General features: G+C 40.4%; 1 protein-coding gene across 1 annotated transcript in view; it reads right to left on the bottom strand.

Annotated features, from left to right (window-relative positions):
- Positions 1-23,369, bottom strand: part of EEIG2 (EEIG family member 2) — an 83,136-nt gene extending 59,767 nt beyond the window's left edge. The window contains exon 1 of the mRNA XM_055341153.1: positions 23,134-23,369. Within this exon, the coding sequence (XP_055197128.1) occupies positions 23,134-23,270 (137 nt within the window). The 5' untranslated portion in view covers positions 23,271-23,369. The remainder of the gene's footprint in view (positions 1-23,133) is intronic.
- Positions 23,370-23,625: the final 256 nt, after the last annotated feature.

The raw sequence follows: 23,625 nt of genomic DNA, 5'->3' as shown, positions 1-23,625 counted from the left end.
ATGCTATCTCTGGCTTTAATTGCCTGTCCATGTCCATGTGGATTATTAAAAAATCTAGTTATGCCATCCTGACTACCCTGCTCAGGTCAGACATAAACTTCCAGCTGCCTACCATACATCATCACAGACTTTGCTTGTACTTCATATTCATATGTTCATGGGAAAGAGCTCATAATGGGAAAGGGAAAACAGGACAAACATCCAAAACAGAAGAATTGTTACTTAATTTATATCCCATTCATGAAAGAAGATTATGTACGGCACTACTAAAATAACATGATAAAGTGTTTAATAGTGTGGAAAATGCTTATAATGCTCAGTAAAAAAAATCAGAATAAAAATTGTGTATGTAATTTGGTTTCAACTGTGTAAAAAATGAACTGGAAAAAATAGGAAAAATACATTTCAAAAATTTAACAGTAATTATCTCTGATGGGTAATATTTTCATCTTTGTAATTTCATGTGTTCTTATAAATTTTCTATGCTGATCTTGAATTAATTTTAGGATCAGAAAAAAAGGGGGTAGTGGGTTCAAGGTCAAATTGCATACAGAATTAAGATTCAGTCTTCACAGAATGGTATCCAAGGCCTGCCAAAATCCAGCCCCTGTAGTCACTACAGGGTGCTGTCCTGTAGTTCACTACAGCCCCAAACATTTTGTTCTGCTCCACTACCTAGACATGTTCTCAACACTGTCCACTTTTTAAAGATTTTATTTATTTATTTTTTAGAGGGAGTGAGAGAAAGAGAAGCCAGAGCACAAGAGCAGGAGAAGGGAGAAGCAGATTCCCCACTGAGCAGATGCTTAACCAACTGAACCACCCAGGTGCCCCAACACTGTTCACTTTTATAGTTCTGTGCTTCTGCTTATCAAGTCTTATTTTTCTCGCCTACCCTAAAGCAGGACATTTTGACCTTGAAGACTTTTACTTCCTAAACTGTAATGCAGAGCTGGAGGACAATGCTCAAAATTTTCTCTTGGTTTAGCTAGGAAAGAAAAATTCTTCAAGTTTTTAAATCCAATCCATAATGAATAGTATTCAATAATAATAAGCATAAAAGTGGCTAAAGGGATGCCTCAGGGCTCAGTCTGTTAGGTGCTGACCCTTGGTTTTGGCTCAGGGGATGGTCTCATGGGTCTTGAGATCAAGCCCCATCAGGGGCTCTGTGTTCAAGGTGGGGTGTCTGCTTGAAGATCTCCCTCCTTCCTCTCCCTTCACTCTTGGGCATGCATGCCTGCTCTCCCTCACAAATAAATCTAAAAAAAAAGTGGCTAAAGTAACTCACTGCCTAAAATGGTTGATTGCTTTTGACTATATGAATTCCCACAAAAATTAATTCTTAACAGTTTTATTTATTTATAGATTTTATTTATTTATTTGGGAGAAAGAGAGAGAGAGAGAGACAGCATTTGCACATGAGCTGGAGGGGAGGGACTGAAGGGGAAGGAGAGGACAAGGGAAAGAATCCCAAGTGGACTGCACAGAGCACAGAGACCAATGTAGTAGGGCTCTATCTCACAACTCTGAGATCATGACCTGAGCTGGAACAGAGAGTCCCTATGCTTAAAAGAGGCAGCCACCCAGGCACCCCTTAACATAGTTTAGATATGTAAAATCTGATCCTGAAAAATTGTATTTTATGAAAAAAATTGCCACTATACACATTTTAACATTATGATTAATAAAAAATAGGATATTATAATTTTTATACTTGTTTTATAACTCATGTTCATTGTAAAATATACAAAGAGAGAATAATAACCAAGGAAAATAATTTTATGAAAAATTCAAATGAAAAGTAATAAAAATAGTTCAACTGCCTGGAATAGTGCCTGGCACATAGTAGACACACAAGTATCTGTTAAATGAGAGAATGAACTGTATAGAAAATTGTTCAAAGACTTAATTCGACTGGCTTAACAGAATTTTGTTTTTTAATTAATAATGATATTATTATTTGAGAGAGAGAGAGAGAGAGAGAGAGCACGCACATGTAAGCATGAGCGGGGGGAGAGGGGAAAGGCAGAGAAAGAGAATCTAAAGCAGGCTGGAGCTGACACAGGGCTCAGTCTCACAACCTTGAGATCATAAGCTGAGCCAAAATCAAGAGTGAGACTTAACTGACTGAGTGTACTTAACTGACTGAGCCACCCAGAAGCGTGCGTGCATGCTTGCTATCTATATCTACCTACCTACCTACCTACCTACCTACCTATCTATCTAATTTAAAGTTCAATTCAACAAAGGAATTGAACTCATGACCCTGAGATCAAGAGTTGCATGCTGTATGGACTGAGACATCCAGGCATACCAGAAAATGCTTTTTTAAAACGACTTTATTGAGATATAATTTGCACACTATACAATTCATCCATTTAAAATGTAAAATTCAATGTTTTTTTAGTGTATTCAGATTGTGAAACCACCACAATCTGTTTTAGAACATTTTTATCACCTCTGAAAGAAACCTCATCAGTAGTCACTCCACTTTTCTCTCCTACTCCTGGCCCTGGGCAACTACTAATTTACTTTCTGTCTCTATAGATTGAACTTATATGAATGTCCAGAATAGGAAATCACATAATATGCCTCTTTTTGTGATGGTTTCTTTCACTTAGCATGATCAGTACTTCATTTTTTTATTGTTGAATGATGTTCCATTTTATGGATGTCCCACATTTATCCATTTGATCAGCTGACAGACATAGGGGTTGTTTTGAGTTTTGACTATTATGATTAAGGTTGCAATGAAAAGTCATGTATAAGTGTTTGTGTTAACGTGTTTTCTCTTTCTTTTTTTTTAAGATTTTATTTTTAAGTAATCTGTACACCCAGTGTGGGACTTGAATTTACATTCAAATCAAGAGTCACATGTACCACCGATGGAACCAGCCAAGCACCCCCACGATGAGTTGTTTTCATTTCTCTTGGGTATATCAGAGGAACTGTCAGATTGTATGGAACTCTGTTTAACATCTGAGGAATTGCCAGTCTGTTTTATAAAGTGGTTGCACTAAAAAATGCCTTTCTAATGAAGATTCAGTAGTAAGGTAGTGCTCTTTAAAATGGTCTTTAATGGGGGATCCCTGGGTGGCGCAGTGGTTTGGCGCATGCCTTTGGCCCAGGGCGCAATCCTGGAGACCCGGGATCGAATCCCACATCGGGCTCCCGTGCATGGAGTCTGCTTCTCTCTCTGCCTCTCTCTCTCTCTGTGACTATCATAAATAAATAAATTAAAAAAAAAATAAAATGGTCTTTAATGATAAAACACAATTCAAAATTACTGAAGTCAAAATATCTGACATCCTATCATCCCATTTCCCCCCTACTGGATAAATCCTACTACGCTTTCAAAGCTTAGTTCACATGCTACCTCTTTTAAGGAGTTTTCCCTATTTTCTCGGTTTCCTTTCTGCTTTGAACTGCCATACAATTTTATTTGTACATTTACTGTAGACTTTGTCACTCTGCCTTATATTGGATTTAACAATATATGTGTTAGTTTCTCTCACTAAAAACTGCAGGCTTCTTGATGATAAAAATTATATTTTATACCTATGTTTATAGTAACAATTAGGATATTATTATCTATTAACACATTATTTTAATATATTAATAGTTATAAAAATATAAAAGGATATATCATTTGAGATAATGAAAAGGGCTCACGCAGAAGATGAAACTAAATGTCCTACATAGTATTTTCATAGAATAAATTTATTAAGGTAATATGTTTAATACAATATAAACTTGAAATAATATCAATAAATGCTATTTGTTGATGAACAGATAAGATATATCTCAAGACTTACAGTATAAGCAAAAATGGCTTAAATAAGCAGAAATACAAGTAGGGAAAAAAGGGACTTGCCTAAAATTGTTAAGTAAAAATTACTACATAAACCTATATCTTAATTTTATTAAATCATATTAGCTTCCACAATGACTGAATAGGCTCATCAATGCTATTGCAGAAAATTCATGGTAAAATGCTCCTGTATTATGAAATTTAAAAAGCAGAAAATATTCTTCTTAATACTAATCAACTTTACTTAAATATACTAATATGTAAATAATTGGCTTGATCTAATAAAAATTGAGGTGGGGGGCAGAAACACTTATTCACTTAAAAACTGTGGTAAAAGGGCACCTGGGTGGCTCAGTCAGTTAAGCATCCAACTCTTGGTTTTGGCTCAGGTCATGATCTCAGGCTTGTGGGATCAAGCCTTGTGTTGGGCATCACCTTAATGTGGAGTCTGCTTGAGATTCTCTCCCTCTCCCTCAGTCCTTCTCCCTCACTTGGTCTCTCTCAAAAAAGAAAAACCTGTGGTAAAATACACGTAACATAAAATTTACTATCTTAACAATTTTTAAGTGTGAGTTCAGTAGTTTTAAATACATAACATATTGTATCAAATCTCTAAGAACTCTTTTCCTCTTATAAAAGTGAAACTCTGTATCATTAAACAATTTCCCACAGGGTATAGAACACCAAGAGTGAACCTGAATGAAAATCATGGACTTTGTCTGATAATGATGTGTTAGTGTAGGTCCATTAGTTTTAACAAACGTACCCTCTGGTGGGAGATGTGGTTAATGGGGGAGCCTGTGCATGTGCGACGCAGGGGGTACATGGGAACTTTCTATACTTTCCACTCCATTTTACTGGGTTGGCAGTCCCTCAACAGAAGGAAGAACATTTATCCTCTGAAACATGGTGACAAGATTAGGGAAAGTAAAGATCAAGTCTGAGACAGAGAGAAAGAAACACAGATGATCAAGCAGAGCGCCTCCTAGGAAGTGGAAGGCGAGACACACATGACCTTGCTCTTGTACTCCTAGTAGTAGAGACAGCTGGAGCAGCTGTCTTGTATTACCTGGGCCTTAGATAGAACACTAAATTATTTCACATCCATACTGGAAATCTTCAGGCCATTCAGTTCTATGCACACCTCTTATTGCTGTAATCCACAGGAAAAGACTAAGATGCAGGTAGGTCCTGGTCACCTAGCCTCTCGGATTCCCTGGCAGGCTCTTTCCTATTGTTCTATTCCACCTTGCTCTGATTCATTCTCCTGCTGCTGCTCTTTTTCCCAACTCATTGGACCAGGTCACCTAAAACCAGATCCCAGAGGGTTAAGTAAGCTCCTACAGTCTCAACCTCTTCATGTAACAACACTCCGCTCAATGCCTAACCAAAACCAACTATCTCATGAGGACACTATTTGTACTGAAGCCTTGTAGGAGGTGATGTTTATTTTCCACCCCCATCTTCTACAGAAGGCAGCATGAGCATTTCCCTAACTCCTCAATGTTATTTGTAGGCTGTAACTCTTCTCCTTCCAAGCTTGAGGCACATAATAACATGAGGATACACTCTTCCTCTTCTAGCTAATGTCCCAATGAAGGACCTCCTTTTTGATCTCTTTTCGTCCCAACATCTGTAATCATGCTAGCTATTTTAACACCATGCAAATAAACCAACACCCTAAACCTCAAAAGGACCCTCAAAGCCTCAATATCCTGTTCTCTAAGCACACCTCCTACTCCAGCAACTCTGTCACAGCCTCATTCCTTTCACATGTACCACAATCACCAAGGCCTGCATCTTCTAACCAGTTTATTTTCCTAATTTATCTTCCTGGCCTGATTTCTTTCCTTATGAAGTGTGGACCCCATGAGTGACTGCTTAAATTCCTTTCTCACCAACACTCTAATTCCCTTGCATCCTTGGCCTTTCCTTCAAGCCTAAGCCTGAATCAAACCTTCTATTCCTCCCCCCCCACCACCACCATTTCAAATCTACGAGCATGCGGCTGGAGAAAAATGCATGAACATACACAGTGCTGTCACTAAAATTCATGTGTGTGTGTTTTTTTTTTTTTTTTTTTTTTTTTGAGAGAGAGCAAGAGAGCTTGGGGGAAGGGGCAGAGGGAGAGAGATATTCTTAAGTAGGCTCTATGCTCAGTACAAAGCCCGATGCAGGGCTTGATCTCACAACCCTGAGAACATGACCTGAGCTGAAATCAAGAGGCAGGATGCTTAACTGACTAAGCTACCCAAGTGCCCCTAAAATTCATGTTTTAATTTCCAATTGGGTCTTTTGGCTTTGTCTTTGGTCATCTTTCTCTTTCATCACTCATAGAAGCTTTTCCGATCTTTTATCGTTATCCTCATGTTCCTTATTTCTCCCCTTTTCGGTTGCTACTGAGAAAGCTAAGGTCATCAAATAAGAATTCTCTTAAATTCCAGCCTTAAGCCAACCTACTAACTTTGCATAAGTCACTCTTCTGATTTTGGCTCTGTAGATCCTACAGTATCAAAATTAAGTCCAGACTCCTTGTAGAGACTATTCTCTCACCCTCTCTTTATGTGTCAGCAGTAATATACAGTTATAGTACCACCCTTCCCCTCATCTGTGGGGGATATGTTCCAAGACTCCCAGTAGATAATACTGAACCCTAAGTGTACTATATTGTTTCCTATGCATAAATACTTATGATAAAGTTTAATATATAAATTAGGCATAGTAAGAGATTGAAAAAGATAATTAATAATGAAACAGAACAATTCTAACATACCATAACAAAAGTTACGTGAATGTGGTCTCCTAAAATATTGTACTGTAAAAAATAAATAAAAAAAGTAAAATATTGTATTGTAGTCATCCTTCTTTTTGTGATGGTGTGAGATGATGAAATGTCTGTGATGAGTGAGGCAAATGACATAGGCATTGTGATATAGCCTTAGACTACTACTGGCCTTCTGACCATACGTCAGAAGGAGGATCATCTGTTTCCTTATGCAGTTGACCTCTGGTAACTGAAACTTCAGAAAGAGGAACCACAATAAGGGTGAAAAATCCCACACACTGGTATTCCTTACTTTCTGGAAGTCTGTGTTGTATCACTTCACATGTAGGGAAGACTTACATTAGTGCCTGCTAACTGAAAGAAATCTGAAAAGGATTTTTGCTTTTTTTTTTTTTATAAAGCCTGCTGAGCCACCTGGGCTGCCTGGATTTTTGCTTTCATAAAAAAAGTTGTTATCACAAGGTAGATCTTTCCTAAATGTGAAGTGGTGTGTAATGTGAACTTTTGGAAGGGGAAGTTTGTTACTCTATGCCATTGGCTTACGAAAGATTTCATAGGAATGCTCTATGTTCTGATAGCCAGGTAAACCTATATTCAGAGTGCTCCCAGTATACACCATGCTGCTCTTCCTTGCCACTGTGTATATGTACTATTCTATCATTTCATTTCCTTCTCCAGCTAGACTTTTTTCAAAACCTTGCTAAGGAATTCTCTTTCATGACATTCCCCTGCCCTCCACCCCCATCCCCCCAAAACAGTCAAACACTTGTTTCTACCTTTTCTTGTATTTATTTTTACAACTGAAAATTTTACACTGCATGGAAATTTTCATAAAGGCAATTGAAAGAACAAATCGGGTAAAATCACTGGTAGGTACAAACAAGAACTAGAGGAATTGAGTTAGAGGTGAAATCTGAGTGGGACAGTGAGGCGAGATTTCATTCATTCAACAGATAACCAACATTTATTAAGGACATCGTATGTGTAAACATTGCAGGAAAGCAGTGGGTGGATTGTAGGTTGGGACAGGTACGGGCATAAAGCCGATGAAACATTTGATTTAGCTCTTGAGGAATGGCTGGAATTCGAATCAACTACAAGAATGGTGAAGAGGTGGGAAAAGGAGAGAGTACCACGGAGACAGAAACACATGAACATCTGGCTACCATAACTGACCAGTCTTGGCTAAAAAGGGAGATTTAGGAAGAGCGGTATCAGGAAATACAACTGAAAGCCTAATCATAGAATTCTGGAGTCAGAAAGAGCCATGAGAATCATCTAAGTCACCAAGCCTTCTAATAAAGGATGTCACTGACAAATGGACAGGGTACTGAGGTAGCTAATTCACTACTGAACTCTCTTCTAAATATTAGGGATTATTTTTCTTTTTCTTTTTCTGTAAAGGTTTTATTTATTTATTCATGAGAGACACACAAAGAGAGGCAGAGACACAGGCAGAGGGAGAAGCAGGCTCCATGCAGGGAGTCTGATGTAGGACTCAATCCTGGGACTCCAGCATCACGCCCTGAGCTGAAGGCAGACGATCAACCACCAAGCACCCAGGCGTCCCTCGAGATTACTTTTCTCATATACTGGATAGAGATATGCCTTCTTTAACACTTCCCCACTAGTCTTAGGCTGTGCCCTCAGATGCACCCTGCATACGCCTATTCCCTCTTCATGGGACAGTCTTTTAAATATCTTTCATTTAATTGATTTGTGACCTTCAAGAAATTATGTGCTCTTTTGAGGATCAATTGTCTCAATTCTAAAACAGTGATGTTGACAGGGGTGCCAGGGTGGCTCAGTAAGTTAAGCATCTGACTCTTGATCTCAGCTCAGGTTTTGATCTCAGGGTTGTGAGTTTGGCCCCATGTTGGGCTCCATGCTGGGCATGGACTCTACTTCAAACGAACAAAACAGTGTTGTGACAGAGCCTGTCTCCTCATATCTATCCTCCCCTTTTCTTTATCATAATTGAATCCTTTTCTGGGCCCATGGACATCCAGGAAAAACTATATTTCTTAACCCTTCTTGGGGCTGGATGTGGCTTTCTGCTTAAGTTCTGGTCAATGGGCTCTGGGCATTAGGGACCTCCCCTTCCCCTTCCCTTCTCTTTAGTGGCTAGAATTCAGATGTGGGGTGAACTAACTTAGTCCCTGTGGATGAGAACAATACCTTAGGCATGACAGAGCAACAAGATAAAGCCAGGGCCCCTGACAGCTTGACAGAGCAGAGCCACCACATCACTTGGAATTCATATAAGAGAGAAATAAAATTCTACTTCTTTTAAGTCATTTATTATTTTTTAATATATGCATTACAGCACCTAACCCAAAAGGAGGTAACACTTCTATAAAAGGGACTTTATAAGAATTAAATAAAATTAAGAATGTAAAATACACACATACATTTTTTGTTTTAGATTTTGAAGACTATCATCTTTCTCTTGAGACTCACCTCAAAATTCAAGATTCCTCAGAATCTTTTTAAAATATTTATTTATTTATTTATTTGAGAGCAAGCGAGGGGCAGAAAGGGACAGAGAGAGAGGGAAAAGAGCAGATTCTATGCTGAGTTCAGAACCAGATGTGGGGCTCGATCTCAAGACCTTGAGAACACAACCTGAGCTGAAACCAAGAGTCAGATGCTTAACCAGCTCTGCACCACCCAGGCACCCCAGATTTCTCAGGGTCTTAATATATTTCTCTAGATCTCTATTTGACAGTATCTCTCAAAGGCTGATACCCCAAACTGAACATTAATGCTTTATAAGCTATGTACAACAGCATATACTTCCCCAAATGACTTCCCCATATATTTAATTTAGGGGTCTCTGTGTTATTGTCATCTTTAGCAAAGCTACAACAGATCTTCTCTACAAATATCTCTTTTCCTTTTCCTTCTTTCTTTCTTCCTTCCTTTCTTCTTTCTTGATTTTTAATTTATTCATTCATGAGAGACAGAGAGGTAGAGACATAGGTAGAGGGAGAAGCAGGCTCCCTGCAGGAAGCCCAATGTGGGACTTGATCCCGGGACCCTAGGAGCATACCCTGAGCCAAAGGCAGATGCTCAACCACTGAGCCACCCAGGCATCCTGTATTCTTTCAATAAATATAATTATAAACTGCTTACTCTGCAAGACTTAGTGATATAATAGTGAATATCAACTTACTGGTATAAAATGGCATTAATATTATTTTTATAAGGCACAACTACCCAGTAATGAGATTGAGCATTGAGGACTTCCAACTGGAATGTCACATCTTGGGGGGAAAAAAAGCATATGCATGAATAGTTTGTTTCTCATGTTTGATATACAGTAATTTGGGGGGAAATCTAAAGGGACCTGTTTAGTGGTGTCACATATGGGAACCAGTTTTCTGGGTCTAGCTTTCAGAAGAAGTCATACCATATATATTTACCTACAGTTTTGTTAAAACATAAAAATGAGAAAATATGTAACATAAAATTTGAAAGACATCAAAATTTAGTGATCAAGAGTATACTCTACCTCCTACCTCTGCTGCTTACTAACTGCATAACTTTCAATGCCTCTCTGTACTTCTGTTTCCTCAAGTATATGATGAAAGTAGTAACATTCATAATGTAATAACAGTAACTTCCTACTAGGGGTATTCTGAGGATATAAAGGCTTAGAAAAGTTACATGGTACCTGGGAAAAGTTACATGGTACATGGGAAAAGAGTACAAAAAACGTTAGCTACCATTATTATAATATTGTATTGTAATATATGAATAGATGACCCCATTTCTGGTCAGGGTATAAAGAAGTCTGTGATACATACTCAATGGCGAAAAGCTGAAAGCTTTCTCCCTAAGCTCGGGAACGAGACAAGGGCAATACCACTTGTATTCCACAAAGTACTGAAAGTCCTAGCCATAGCAATCAGACAAGAAATAAAAGGCATCCAAATTGGTAAGGAAGAAGTAAAATGTCACTATTTGCAGATGACATGATACTATACACAGAAAATCTTAATGATTCCACTAAAAAACTACCAGAACTGATAAATGAATTCAGTAAAATTGCAGGATACAAAATCAATATACAGAGACCCACTGCATTTAAATACACTAATAATAAAGAAAATAAATTAAGAAAATCCCATTTATAAATGCACCCAACAAAATAAAATACCTAGGAATAAACTTAACCAGTGAGGTGAAAGACATGCACTCTGAAAACTCTAAAACAATGATGGAAGAAATTGAAGATGATACAAACAAATGGAAAGATATTCCATGCTCATGGACGGAGAGAAAAAACACTGTTAAAACATCCATACTACACAAGGCAATCAACAGATTTAACACAATCCTAAAATTTATATGGAACCACAAAAGATCCTGAATAGCCAAAGTAATTTTGAAAAGAAGAACAAAACTGGGAATATCACCCCAGATACCAGGATGTATTACAAAGCTACAGTAATCAAAACAGTATCAAGAGTAATTAAAGCCCGGATAAAAATGGACAAATCAATGGAACAGAAGAGAACCCAGAAATAAACCCGTGATTATATGACCAATTAATCTTCAACAAAGGAGGCAAGAATATGCAATAGGAGAAAGACAGTCTCTTCAACTAATGGTGTTGGTTAAATTAGACAGTTACATACAGAAGAATGAAAATGAACCACTTTCTTACACCATACACAAAAATAAACTCAAAATGGATTAAAGACCTAAATGTGAGACCTGAAACCATAAATACCCTAGAAGAGAACACAGGCAGTAATTTCTTTGATATCAACTGTAGCAACATTTTTCTAGACTGCTTCCTAAGACAAGGAAAACAAAAGCAAATATAAACTATTAGTATTACATCAAAACAAAAAGCTTCTGCACAACAAAGAAAACAATCAACCAAACAAAAGACAATGTACTGAATGGAAAAAGATATCTACAAATAATATATCTGATAAGTGGCTAGTATCAAAAATATATAAAGAACTTACACAATTCAGTTATCCCAAATAATCCAATTAAAATGGGCAGAAGACATGAAAAGACATTTCTCCAAAGAACATACAGATAGCCAAAAGACACATGAAAAGATGCTTAACATCACTCATCAGGGAAATGCAAATCAAAACCACAATGAGATACCATCTCACACCTGTCAAAATGGGTAAACTAAAAAACACAAGAAACAAGTATTGGTGAGGTGTGGAGAAAAAAGAACCTTAGTGCACTGTTGGTGACAATGCAAACTGCTGCAGCCAATATGAAAGAGAGTATAGAGGTTCCTCAAAATATCAAAAATAGTACTATCACATGATCCAGTTATTGCACTACTGGGTATTTACCCAAAGAATGTGAGAACACTAATTTGAAAGGATATATGCACCCTTAGGTTTACTGCAGCTTTATTTACAATAGTCAAATTACGGAAACAGTCCAAATGTCCATCAATTGATGAATGGATAAAGAAGATGCGGTGTATGTGTGTGCTATAAAAAAAGAATGACATTTTGCCATTTGCAACAACATGGATATATCTAGACAGTATAATGTGAAATAAGTCAGTCAGAAAAAAGACAAATACTATATGATTTAACTTATATGTAGAATTTAAGAAATAAAACAAACGAACAAAGAAAAAAGAGACCAAAAAAAAAAAAAAACCCAAAACCCAGAGTCTTAAATATAGAGAACAAACTAGTGGTTACTAAGGGGAAGTGAGTGGGGAAATAGGTAAAGGGAATTAAGAGTACACTTATCATGATAAGCACTGAGTAATGTATAGAATTGTTGAAGCACTATATTCTATACCTGAAACTAATATAGCAGTATATGCTAATTACACTGGAATTTTAAAAAAAATGAGGTAAAAAAAAATTCTGTGAGTGGGGTGGTGGGAGAATCCAAGATGAGAGCCTAGGAAGATCCTGAACTCACCTCCTCCTAGAGATATACCAAATCTATGGTACATATGAATCCTTTCTCTGATAAAGATCTAAAAACTAGATGAAGTACTCTTCACAACAAAAGGAAAAAAGAACACATCAAGATGAGTAGGAGAGGCAGAGAGATAGTCTCTCTCACACACACACACACACACACACACACACACACACACAAAACTCACTTCTGGTGTGGTGACATAATAGGGAGGGAGGAGTTAGGGGTTGGTGCTCCACAATGGGCAACTAGTCCCTGGGATCTGAACCATGAAGATGAGCCCACAGAATGTCTGGTGTGTAAAACCAATAGGACTGATATCTGGGGGTCCCAAAGTGTTCTAGGAAACTGAGATTCCCCTCTTGGGGGGCTCACATATAGTCCTACTCACCTTGAGACTGTATGAAAAAACAGCAGTTTAGAAAGAGGCAAGGTTCTGTGTGAGAGAGATTCATCTGCTGATCTGGGGGTACTGACCAGAGTAGAGGATGCTTCTAGAATGCTTTAGATGCTTCCCAGATATGAAGGCACTGGCAGACACCACTGTTGCACTCTCCACACTACCTACTACCACAGGTGGGTGACACTAGATGCGGTACCCTCTGAATGCCTAGCTGGGATGGGTTGGGTGAGCAGTCGTGGCACCTGCTGAGACCAGGGAGCACAGTTGTGGAGTTCTCCTGCTCCTTAGCTAAGGTGTGCCAGCCCTGGCTGCAGACTGGTTGCAACCGTCCCCTACTCCCGGGTTGGGGCTGACAAGCGTGAGTAGTTGGGGCATCTTTCCCCTCCCAAGCCTAAAGTCAGTGCATGTACAGACAAGGCATTCACTCTCTTGCTACATTTCTAAATCATATGAGTCCATTAAGTCAAGACATTTTCCCACTGCTTTACTAAAGCTGGGGAACATGTCCAACCCTGACACCAAACCTTCTAGCTCCTTTACTAAAGCCAGTGGGCATGTGCCATCTATATAGCAACCTATATAGGGGACATCCATTGATTGTCTGAGCCTGGTGGCCAAGAGGACTGGTATTCTGAGCTCCACAGGACCGTAACAGTCCAAAAGACAGTTCTTGGCAGGCCACCTTGCCCTGGACACAACAAAGACAGCAGACAAAAACAGAACCCTAGTTTTCTTATAAAAAAAAGGCCTATTTACTTAGACTGGAGCTTTAGTCTAAGGGACAGGCTTCATGTTTCCCACGTATCTAGATATAGAAGCTAAGGAGGCATACCCAGGGATGTAAGCAGGGAAATACCATCTTTGTGCATCCTACTAGCCTTGCTACAGCTCAATGAGCCTTCCTAGATTTTTACAACTGTTGCTCAGGCGGTACTCAAGATCTCCTGGTCTGGAAGCTAATAAGCTGTGGAGGAAGCTCCACAGGATTGTGTATATTTGCAAACTGTAAAAACTCCTGCCTGGCTTCCAAACTAGGTACTAAATGAGATTCCTCCCCTTGGATCACTCACTAATAGGTCTTGGCACAACCTCAACAATAGGGGCATATCAGGACTAAATCAGGTGGCTTAGACAGTCATAAAGGTTTGAGAGACAGCCAAGAGTTAGGGCAAATTTGAATGAGAAGGATCATCACTTACACAAGGTTACTCCTTCAAGATAGAAAGGTAAGCTATTTCACCTAATACACAGAAACAAACACAGAGAGTCTAGTAAAATAAGGAAACAGAAAAATGTTTCAAATAAAAAAACAAGACAAAACCTCAGAAAAAGGCCTTAATGATACAGGCGTAATTCACCTGATAAAAAATTAAAAGTAAAGGCCATGAAGATGTTCACCAAACTCAGAAGAATGGGTAAACACAGTGAGAAAGAACTTCAACAAAAAGATAGAAAACAGGGGCACCTGGGTGGCTCAGTGGTTGAGGGTCTGCATTTGGCTCAGGTTGTGATCCCAGGGTCCTGGAATCGAGTTCCACATCAGGCTCCTTGCAGGGAGCCTGCTTCTCCCTTTGCCTCTTTCTCTGTGTCTCTCATGAATCAATCAATCAATCAATCAATCAATCAAATCTTTTTAAAAAAAGAGATAGGAAACATAAAAAAAAAGTACAAACAGAAGTCACAGAGCTGAAGAACACAATAGCTGAACTGAAAAATATACCATAGGGTTTCAACAGTAGACTGGATGAAGTAGAACTATGGATTCATAAGCTAGAAGATAAGGCAATGGAACTCACTCAGATATAGCAGCAAACAGAAACAAGAATTTATTTATTTTTAAAAGATGTTATTCATTTATTTGAGATAGAGCAAGTGAGAGAGAGTATGAGCAGAGGGAGGGGCAGAGGAAGAGAGAAGTAGACTCCCCACTGAGCAGGGAGCCCCATGTGGGGCTCAATCCCAGGACCCTGGGATCATGACCTGAGCTGAAGGCAGATGCTTAACCCGTTGAGCCACCAAGGTGTCCCCAGAAACAAGAATTTAAAAGGTGAAGATAATTTAAGGAATGTCTAGGACAACATCAAGTGGAATACCATTTGTATTTTAGGAGTCCCATAAGGGGAAGAAAGAGAGTAAGGGGCAGAACACTTACTGGAAGAAATATGATTGAAAACTTCCCTAACCTAGGGAAGGAAACAGACATTCAGGTCTAGGAGAGTTCCAAATACAATGAAGCCAAAGAGAGCTACCAAGATACATTATGATAAAAATGTCAGAAGTTAAAGAGAGAATCTTAAAAGCAGCAAAAGAAAAACAAAATTGTTATGTACAAGGGAAACCCCAAAAGGCTATCAGCAGAAACTTTGCAGGTCAGAAGAGCTGGATGGCTCAGCGGTTTGGTGCCTTCTGCCCAGGGCATGGCCCTGGAGTCTCGGGATCAAGTACCACGTCGGGCTCCCTGCATGGAGTCTGCTTCTCCCTCTGCCTGTGTCTCTGCCTCTTTCTCTGTGTCTCATGAATAAATAAATAAAATCTTAAAAAAACCCAAAATAGTCTATTTATAACAAAAACGTTTAAGGGCATAGTCCAGCAAGAAGATGTAACATTTATAAATATAAATGCACCCAACATAGAAGCATCATCATATCTAAAGCAAACATTAACAGACTCGAAGAGTGAAGCTGATAGCAATACAATTATATTTTAACACCCCACATACATCAATGGATAGATCACCCAGATAGAAAATCAATAAGGAAATATTAGCCTTAAATGACACATTAGACCAGATGGACTTAATAGATATATACATCCATCTAAAAGCATCTGAATACACATTCTTCTCAAGTACACGTGAAACATTCTCCAGGATCAATCACATTTTAGGCTATAAAACAAGTCGCAATAAATTCAGGAAGACTAGAATAATAGCATGTTACCTTTTCTGACCACAATGGTATGAAACTAGAAATCACAAGAAGAAAACTGGAGGGGTGCCTGGGTTGCTCAGTTGGGTAAGCCTCTGCCTTCGGTTCAGGCCATGATTTCAGGGGTTTGGGATTGAGCCCCACATCAGGCTCCCTGCTCAGTGGGGAGCCTGCTTCTCCCTCTCCCTCTGCTCTTCCCCTGGCTTGTGCTCTCTTACACACTCTCTCAGATGAAAAAGAAAACCAGAAAAACTCTAAGTACATGGAGATTAAACAGCAGGTTACCAAACAACTACCAGATCACTGAAGAAATCAAAGGAGAAATAAGAAAATACCTAAAGAAATACAACATACCAGAATCTATGTGATACAGTAAAAGTTGTTCAGAGAGGGGAAGTTCATAGCAATACCTCAAGAAATAAGAGAAATCTTAAATAAACAATTTATTTTTACACCTAAAAACCAAGAACAACAAATGAAGCCCAAATTTAGTAGAAAGAAGAAAATAATAAAGATCAGAGTGGGGATCCCTGGGTGGCGCAGCGGTTTAGCGCTTGCCTTTGGCCCAGGGCACAATCCTGGAGACCTGGGATCGAATCCCACGTTGGGCTCCCGGTGTATGGAGCCTGCTTCTCCCTCTGCCTATGTCTCTGCCTCTCTCTATCTGTGTGACTATCAGAGTGGACATAAATGAAATAGAGATTAAAAAGACAAATGGTCGGGCAGCCCCAGTGGCGCAGCGGTTTAGCGTCGCCTGCAGCCTAGGGCGTGGTCCTGGAGACCCTGGATCGAGTCCCACATCAGGCTCTCCGCATGGAGCCTGCTTCTCCCTCTGCCTGTGTCTCTGCCTCTCTCTCTCTCTCTATCATAAATAAATTTAAAAAAATAAAAAAAATAATAAGTGAAATAAGTCAGAGAAAGACAAATACCATACATTTGGTATTTCACTTATCCACCATTTCACTTACATGTTGAATCTATAAACAAAACAAAATTGAGACTCATAGGGAACAGATTCATGGTTGCCAGAAAGAAGACTGGTTGGGAGCGTATGAAATGGGTGAAGGGGATTATGTATGTGAATTACACATGAAAAAATAATTCCTTATGAGATGGTCAAACAGCATTTTCTAATACTGGTTATTTTTTATATTTGCTAATTTTATTAGTGATTTTTAAAAAGTTTTTTATTATTTATTTATTCATGAAAGAGAGAGATGGGGCAGAGACATAGGCAGAGGGAGAAGCAGGCTCCCCGTGGAGAGCCCAGTGAGGGACTCTATCCCGGGATTGCAGGATCATGTCCTGAGCTGAAGGCAGATTCTCAACCACTGAGCCACCCAGGGGCCCCAATCAGTAGTTTTTTATCTTAAAAAGTCAATTTAATGAACTAAAGGGCTAGTTGGTAATATCTATCAAGGGCATTAGAAATCTACATGCTCTTTGACTCAACAATTCCATTTCTATGTAAGTATTAATCCTAAAAAATAATAATGGATGTGCACAAAATTTGGCTATAATGATGTTTACTGTAGTGTGTTCATAAAAGTATTAATTAAAAAGATAGCATAAAGACTATTTCAAGAGAGGCATAGTTCAATAAACCATGGAAATCCATACAATGGAATGGCATGCAACTATTAAAAATTATTTTTACAAAATAATTGAATAATTGAACACATAGTGATATGGAAAGATTCATTAAGTGAGAAAATATGTTAAGTACATTAGGATACCTTTTTTGATTTTATTTTATTTTTTTATTCATGAGAGGCACACAGAGCAAGGCAGAGACATAGGCAGAGGGAGAAGCAGGCTCCCTAAAGGGAGCCCTATGTGGGACTTGATCCCAGGACCCCAGGATCACAACCCGAGCTGAAGGCAGACGTTCCAAATGCTGAGCCACCCAGATACCCACTATTGTGGATTTTAAAAATGTAATGTGTGTGCAGGAAGGTATAGGACGGTGTGTATGTGTGGTGCATGTGTGTATGGATCAATAAAAACTCCCATGTTATCCATCAAAATATTATAGTAATTATTTCCAGTTGGCCTTTCATATGCAATTTTTTTTTCTTTTTTCTTTTCTATTTTCTAAGTTTTTCCATAAGAACCTATATTAGTTTTATAATAAGGAAAAAAGTTACTAAAAATAAGTACACAAATGTGCAGGAGCTAAAATCTTGAAAACATGAAGACATATTCTGGCCAAAGAAGAAATCCCTTCAGCTTGTTTACAAAGTAAAAGATCCACTACACAGATGTGCTCATTAGCTTCCTGGACACTCCCTGAATTCACATGGTTTTTGCCACAAGCTCATGTGAAACTTAGAAAAGTATTTAGCTATGAGCACAAAAAAAGATGAACAAAAAGGGCAAATTTGGAAATCCTAAAAATACAGGAAAATTTTCTTATTACTTTATTAAAACAGACCAGAAATGAAACCTGTTCTGACAGTTTTAACACAACTCAAAAGAGATTTAAATGCTTTTACAAAAGGACTACGTACTTTAAAAATTTCAATAGTGTAATTTTCTTTTTGAAGGTTCAAAAATATTTTATTAGGCAATAATTTGGTTTCAGTTTATTATATTACTCTAATCATACAATGTATTTTCTGAATGTTTTATTAACTATGGTATATAAAACCTGACAATTTTAATAACACTTATTACAAATAAACACCTTCTATTCTTTATATTTTTTTCTAACCTCTTCATTAAATATACCTTTCCAGCAGAAACTGGATTCTTCTAAATGAAACAAAGATTCTTTCTGACTTCTTTACTGTCATGTCATCAAGGCATTATCATTTTATCAGCCACTTACATGAAAAACCTCCAAATTCAGGTTCTTAATAGCTCTTGCCTCAGTTACTTTAACAGATTCCTAATCTGTCTCCCCATTTCTAGTCTATCCCCACTTGGATCTGAAAAACATCAGCCTGCTAGCCAGCTTAAGTATCACTTTAACCACAATACGATGTAGTGCAATAATCTCAAATTGACTTTTATCCTATAAGCAGCGGAAAGCAAACTATAATGGCATTTAAAGCCTTTATCTTTTGCGTCTATTCAATGTGAATTCCCTCTGCAGTCAGGCTGATCTATCACCAGCTCCTACTGATGATGGGTTCAAGCTGTCCTCTCACCCTCCCTTCCTTGTCAATGCAAATTCACCTTCCCAGCATGCTCAGTTGAAAAGCTCATGTGGTTTTCAGTAATCATTACAGTTGCACATAAATTCTTTACCTGCAGAATTTCAACAACACTCACATATTGCCTGACCCATTGATTAGGCACTAAATCATACTGTCAAGTAATTATACATCTCTGATCTAATTTCATGAAGTAGAGCTAATTCCCATATGGGCCTTTATATGTGTGGTGCTTCTTAGAGCCCTTGCCACACAGCTTGAAACCTGGTAAGTGCTCAGTAAATGTGTGGTGAGCAATGAATGATCTGCCTCTTTAGTTTCTGTGTAAAGTCAAATATATTTCTAATTTGTGATGTACCTCTAAGGCTTTCCTCTAAAAAAATGAATTATTATTTTACATACATTCATGTATCAGGGGTCCCCAAGACCATCCCCAGTTTGAGGGATCCATTAGGAAGACTCCTAGGACTTAGCATAGTCAGACTCATGTCTAAGATGGTGGTTTTGTTTTGTTTTGTTTTTTGAGTAATCTCTACATCTAACATGGGGTTCAAACTCACAACCCTGAGTTTGAACTCTTGAGATCAAGAGTTTAATATTCTATCCCTGAACCAGCCAGTAGCCCTATGTCTAAGATTTATTATAGTGAAGGAAACAACGCAGAATCAGTAAAGCTAAAAGGTCCATGGACCAAAGTCATGGGAAACCAAGTGGAAGCTTGACTCCCAGTGGAGTCACCCACAACATAATTTCTCCAGCATCAAATTAGAACAATATATGTTATCTACAAAGGAAGCTCATTTGGGGGCTGGTCATACAGGCACCCTCCCGCTGGTACAGACCAAAATTCAAGACTCCTAGAAAGTATTCAGCATAAATTACATTGTTTGTAGTCTAAGCACAGGAAACACTCTGAAGTTTTACATCAGTGTAGAGAACTGGCACCATTCTCAGATGCCAGCAAAATGGTCTTACTGAGAAAAGCAGTCTTGAGTCCACTATGTTAACCCTTTTCTATGCAGTTAATTTCTTTAAAAAAAAAAGATTTTATTTATTCATTCATGAGAGACACAGAGAGAGAGAGGCAGAGACACAACACAGGCAGAGGGAGAAGCAGGCTCCATGCAGGAGCCCGATGTGGGACTCGATCCCTTGTCTCCAGGATCAGGCCCTGGGCTGAAGGCAGCACTAAACCGCTGAGCCACCTGGGCTGCCCTAATTTCATATTTTTATGGGAGAAATGTTACCGTGTTAACCATATATAAAAGGCATAGAGTGTTTTGTTTATTTTGGGGGGGGTGGCAACAGGGTTTTTTATTTTAAAGATTTTATTTATTTATTTATTTATTTATTTATTTATTTATTTATTGGGGGGGTTGAAGCAGAGGGAGGGGACAAGCAGATTCCATGCTGAGCATGGAGCTGGACTCCGGACTGGATTTTACGACCCTGAGACCATGACTTGAGCCTTAAACAAGAATGGGACACTCATGCCCGGTGGCTCAGCAGTTTAGCCCTGCCTTCAGGCCAGGGTGTGATCCTGGAGACCCAGGTTGGAGTCCTGCGTGGGGTTCCCTGCATGGAGCCTGCTTCTTCCTCTGCCTGTGTCTCTCATGAATAAATAAATAAAATCTTAAAAAAAAAAGATGGGACACTTAACCGATTCAGCCACCCATGCACTCCTTATTATTTAAAAATTAAAATCTAGCATTTAATTAGAGATGCAATGCCTAGACTGGCATCCAAGAATTAAAAGTTATGCAATTTAAAAATAATTCACATCCTTTAGGTCTTTCAAGTTTTATTTCTTTTTTTCCCCTTGTAAAATGAGGTATCTTTTTCAAACCAACACTTTTGCAGTTGTCAGGGTAAGTATCAACATCTTAATCGAAGCAAACCCTCTTGGATAAGCACCTTGTCTTCCCTTTAAACGCTGACTGGGTGCTAGAGCATTGTGATAGCTGTTTTCAGTACATCATCTTACTAAACCCTCACAACAACCCTATATGCCAGCGATGGTTTCAATTTTAACCAGAAACTTTGAGAGGCTGAGTAACCCATCCTGGTGTATCATGGTAGAGTTGGGATTTAGGTTCAGATCTGTCTCATTCTAAATCCTTGCTCTCAGTTTTACACCAACCACCTCTAATAAGGCACAGGCTCCTTATTATGAAAAATTTCCCTCCAAACTGTAGGGGCTTTTGTTTGTTTGTTCAGCTATAGAGAGCACTATTCTTAACCTTTCTGATTTTCATTAAGGCCATATTTTTTGTTGGAAGAGAAAGGAGTACGTTTAACCCAGGATACTTTGCTGTTTCCTTTCCAACTCTTGCAAATTACAAATCAAATTATACCCCTTGCTTGTAAAAACCATTAGGAAGTTCCCCGCTCAGCACAGCACTTAATTTTCTCCTTCATCGGCATCAATCTATTTGAAATTAGGCAGACCTGTATCAAGATCTTGACATTTCACATACCAGATGTGCAGGCCTTGGGAAAGTCAAAGTTTCTGAGTCTCAGTTTATTCATCCACAAAATGGGAATCCCTACCTCATAGGTTTGCTGCTGGAAATGAAATAAGATAATACAGTTAAAGGACCCAACCTACACGTATTTGCTGAATAAATGAGTGCCTGCATTACTGGAATGCCTGATTTCTGAGTAGGAAGCCAAATCAATAATCTGAGGGACAAAGAGGTAAGAGAGAAGTACCCTGACCACCAGGTGTCACCACTGACCCAGAGAGCCGGTCTAACTGGCAGAAACAGGGCGTGGGACCCTGCAGCAAACAGGGTAAGGACAGTCATTTGTATCTACGGGACATTCAAGAATTGGCTTTGGCTTTCCAACACTTTAAGGGCTGGTACAACATTCGCGGCACCATTTTAAGTTACACGGTCCTCTTACCAGTGTGTTAAGAATGATTGTAGTGGGGCAGCCCGGATGGCTCAGCGGTTTAGTGGCTGCCTTCGGCCCAGGGCGTGACCCTGGAGACCCAGGATGGAGACCCAGGATGGAGACCCTCGCAGGGCTCCCTGCAGGGAGCCTGCTTCTCCCTCTGCCTCTGTCTCATAAATAAATAACTCTTTTAAAAAAGAGAATGATTGTAGTGTAATTAATTAGTGGAATTGCCAGAAAAGATCTGGAAGCACAGTTTAATATTAAAAAGTATCCTTGGCTAACTGTTTTCTAATTCTAAGGGTCGATAATGCTTTATACATCCTTTGCTTTGGCCAACTGGCCATTTGTGTTTTCTGGCTTCTAGAGGCTTCAGTGTTGCCACCGCAGATAATTTTCTGGCCCCAATTCCACAACTCGCTGACCTTATTTCCTTTACACTCATAGGGATGACAGATAAAAAAGGAAGCAGAATATCTTTAGGGGAAAAAAAAATCTCTGAGTCGTCAATTTAGGCAAAATAAGCATTAATGGTTAACCTCTTCCCTTGATCTCAGGAACTTAAAAATTTTGTTTAAAGAAATCTGTCAATTTCCTATTTTCTTAAGAGACCCTTACCTTAGGGTAAACCTGTCAACCTACCGAAGAGACCTCAACTGTCCAGGAAGACAATCGCCCCTGGCTTCAGTGCGCCGCCTGCCAGCGCCCCTCCCTGCGAGTGCCCGGGGCTCCCGGCGGGAGGCGGCAGGTGCGGCCCCCCCCCCCCCGCGGCGCAGCGCCCGCCCCCCGCGACCCCGGAGCCCGACCAGGCCCCCGGCCGCGTCCCTTCGGAGCCCCGAGGACCGGAGCGCGGGGTCCCGCTCGGGGCCACGGCTCTCGGAACTCAAGCAGCTTCGGGTATTTTTGCTTTGGTTTTAAGCAACAATTCAAGTCCCACTTTGCATTTCACAAACATGGAAATGCCTTAGGAGAGGCAGAAGCATTGTCCCCCTTCTGCCGCTGCTCCCGTTCCCGGGGAATTTGGGAGGGAAGAGCAGATGCCGGGAACCATCTGGAACCCGGGGGGCGGGAGCCAAGCGCAGCGCGATGGGCCGGTCCGCGGAGCGCGCCGCGCGGGTCAAGAGGCTCCGGCCGGATTCCAGACGCGCCCCCGGGGCGCGGGGCTCCGGGGCCGGGCGCGCGGTGCAGCCCCGGGGCGCAGGGCCCACGCGCGGGCGCCGTACCTGGGGGACTCGGCCGTGAAGCTGCCGCCGTCCAGCAGCCGCATCTTGCAGAAGAGGACCCCGTTGACGACGGGCACAGAGGACAGCTCCGCCAGCTCGAAGTCCACCTTGAACTTGAACTTCTTCTTCTTCATCATCACGAGCGCCAGACGCCGGCGAGCGGGAGGCGGGGGCGGCCCCGGGGGGCGCGGGGCCCGGCGCCGCAGCCTCAGCTCTCCCGAGCCCCGGGCCCGCGCAGCCCCATGGCCGGGGCCGCGAGCTGCGCGCGGGGGCGCGGCCGGGGGGCGCCGGGGGCCGGCCGGGGCCGGGGCCGGGGCCGGGGTCGGGGTCGGGGTCGGAGCCGGCAGGGCAGGGGCAGGGGCAGGGGCCGCCGCCGCCGCCGCCTCTCGCGGCAGCTCGGACCGGAGCGCGGCGGCGCGGACCCCGCCCGCACGCGGGGAGCGGTCGCGCTGCAGCTCGCCTGGGCGGAGGGCGCCCTCTGGGTGTGCAGCC

The sequence above is a fragment of the Nyctereutes procyonoides genome, unplaced genomic scaffold (genome assembly GCF_905146905.1).
Source record: "Nyctereutes procyonoides isolate TBG_1078 unplaced genomic scaffold, NYPRO_anot_genome, whole genome shotgun sequence".
Classification (NCBI taxonomy): domain Eukaryota; kingdom Metazoa; phylum Chordata; class Mammalia; order Carnivora; family Canidae; genus Nyctereutes; species Nyctereutes procyonoides.
The sequence above is the reverse complement of the archived record's forward strand: the minus strand, read 5'-3'. Positions and strand labels throughout refer to the sequence as shown.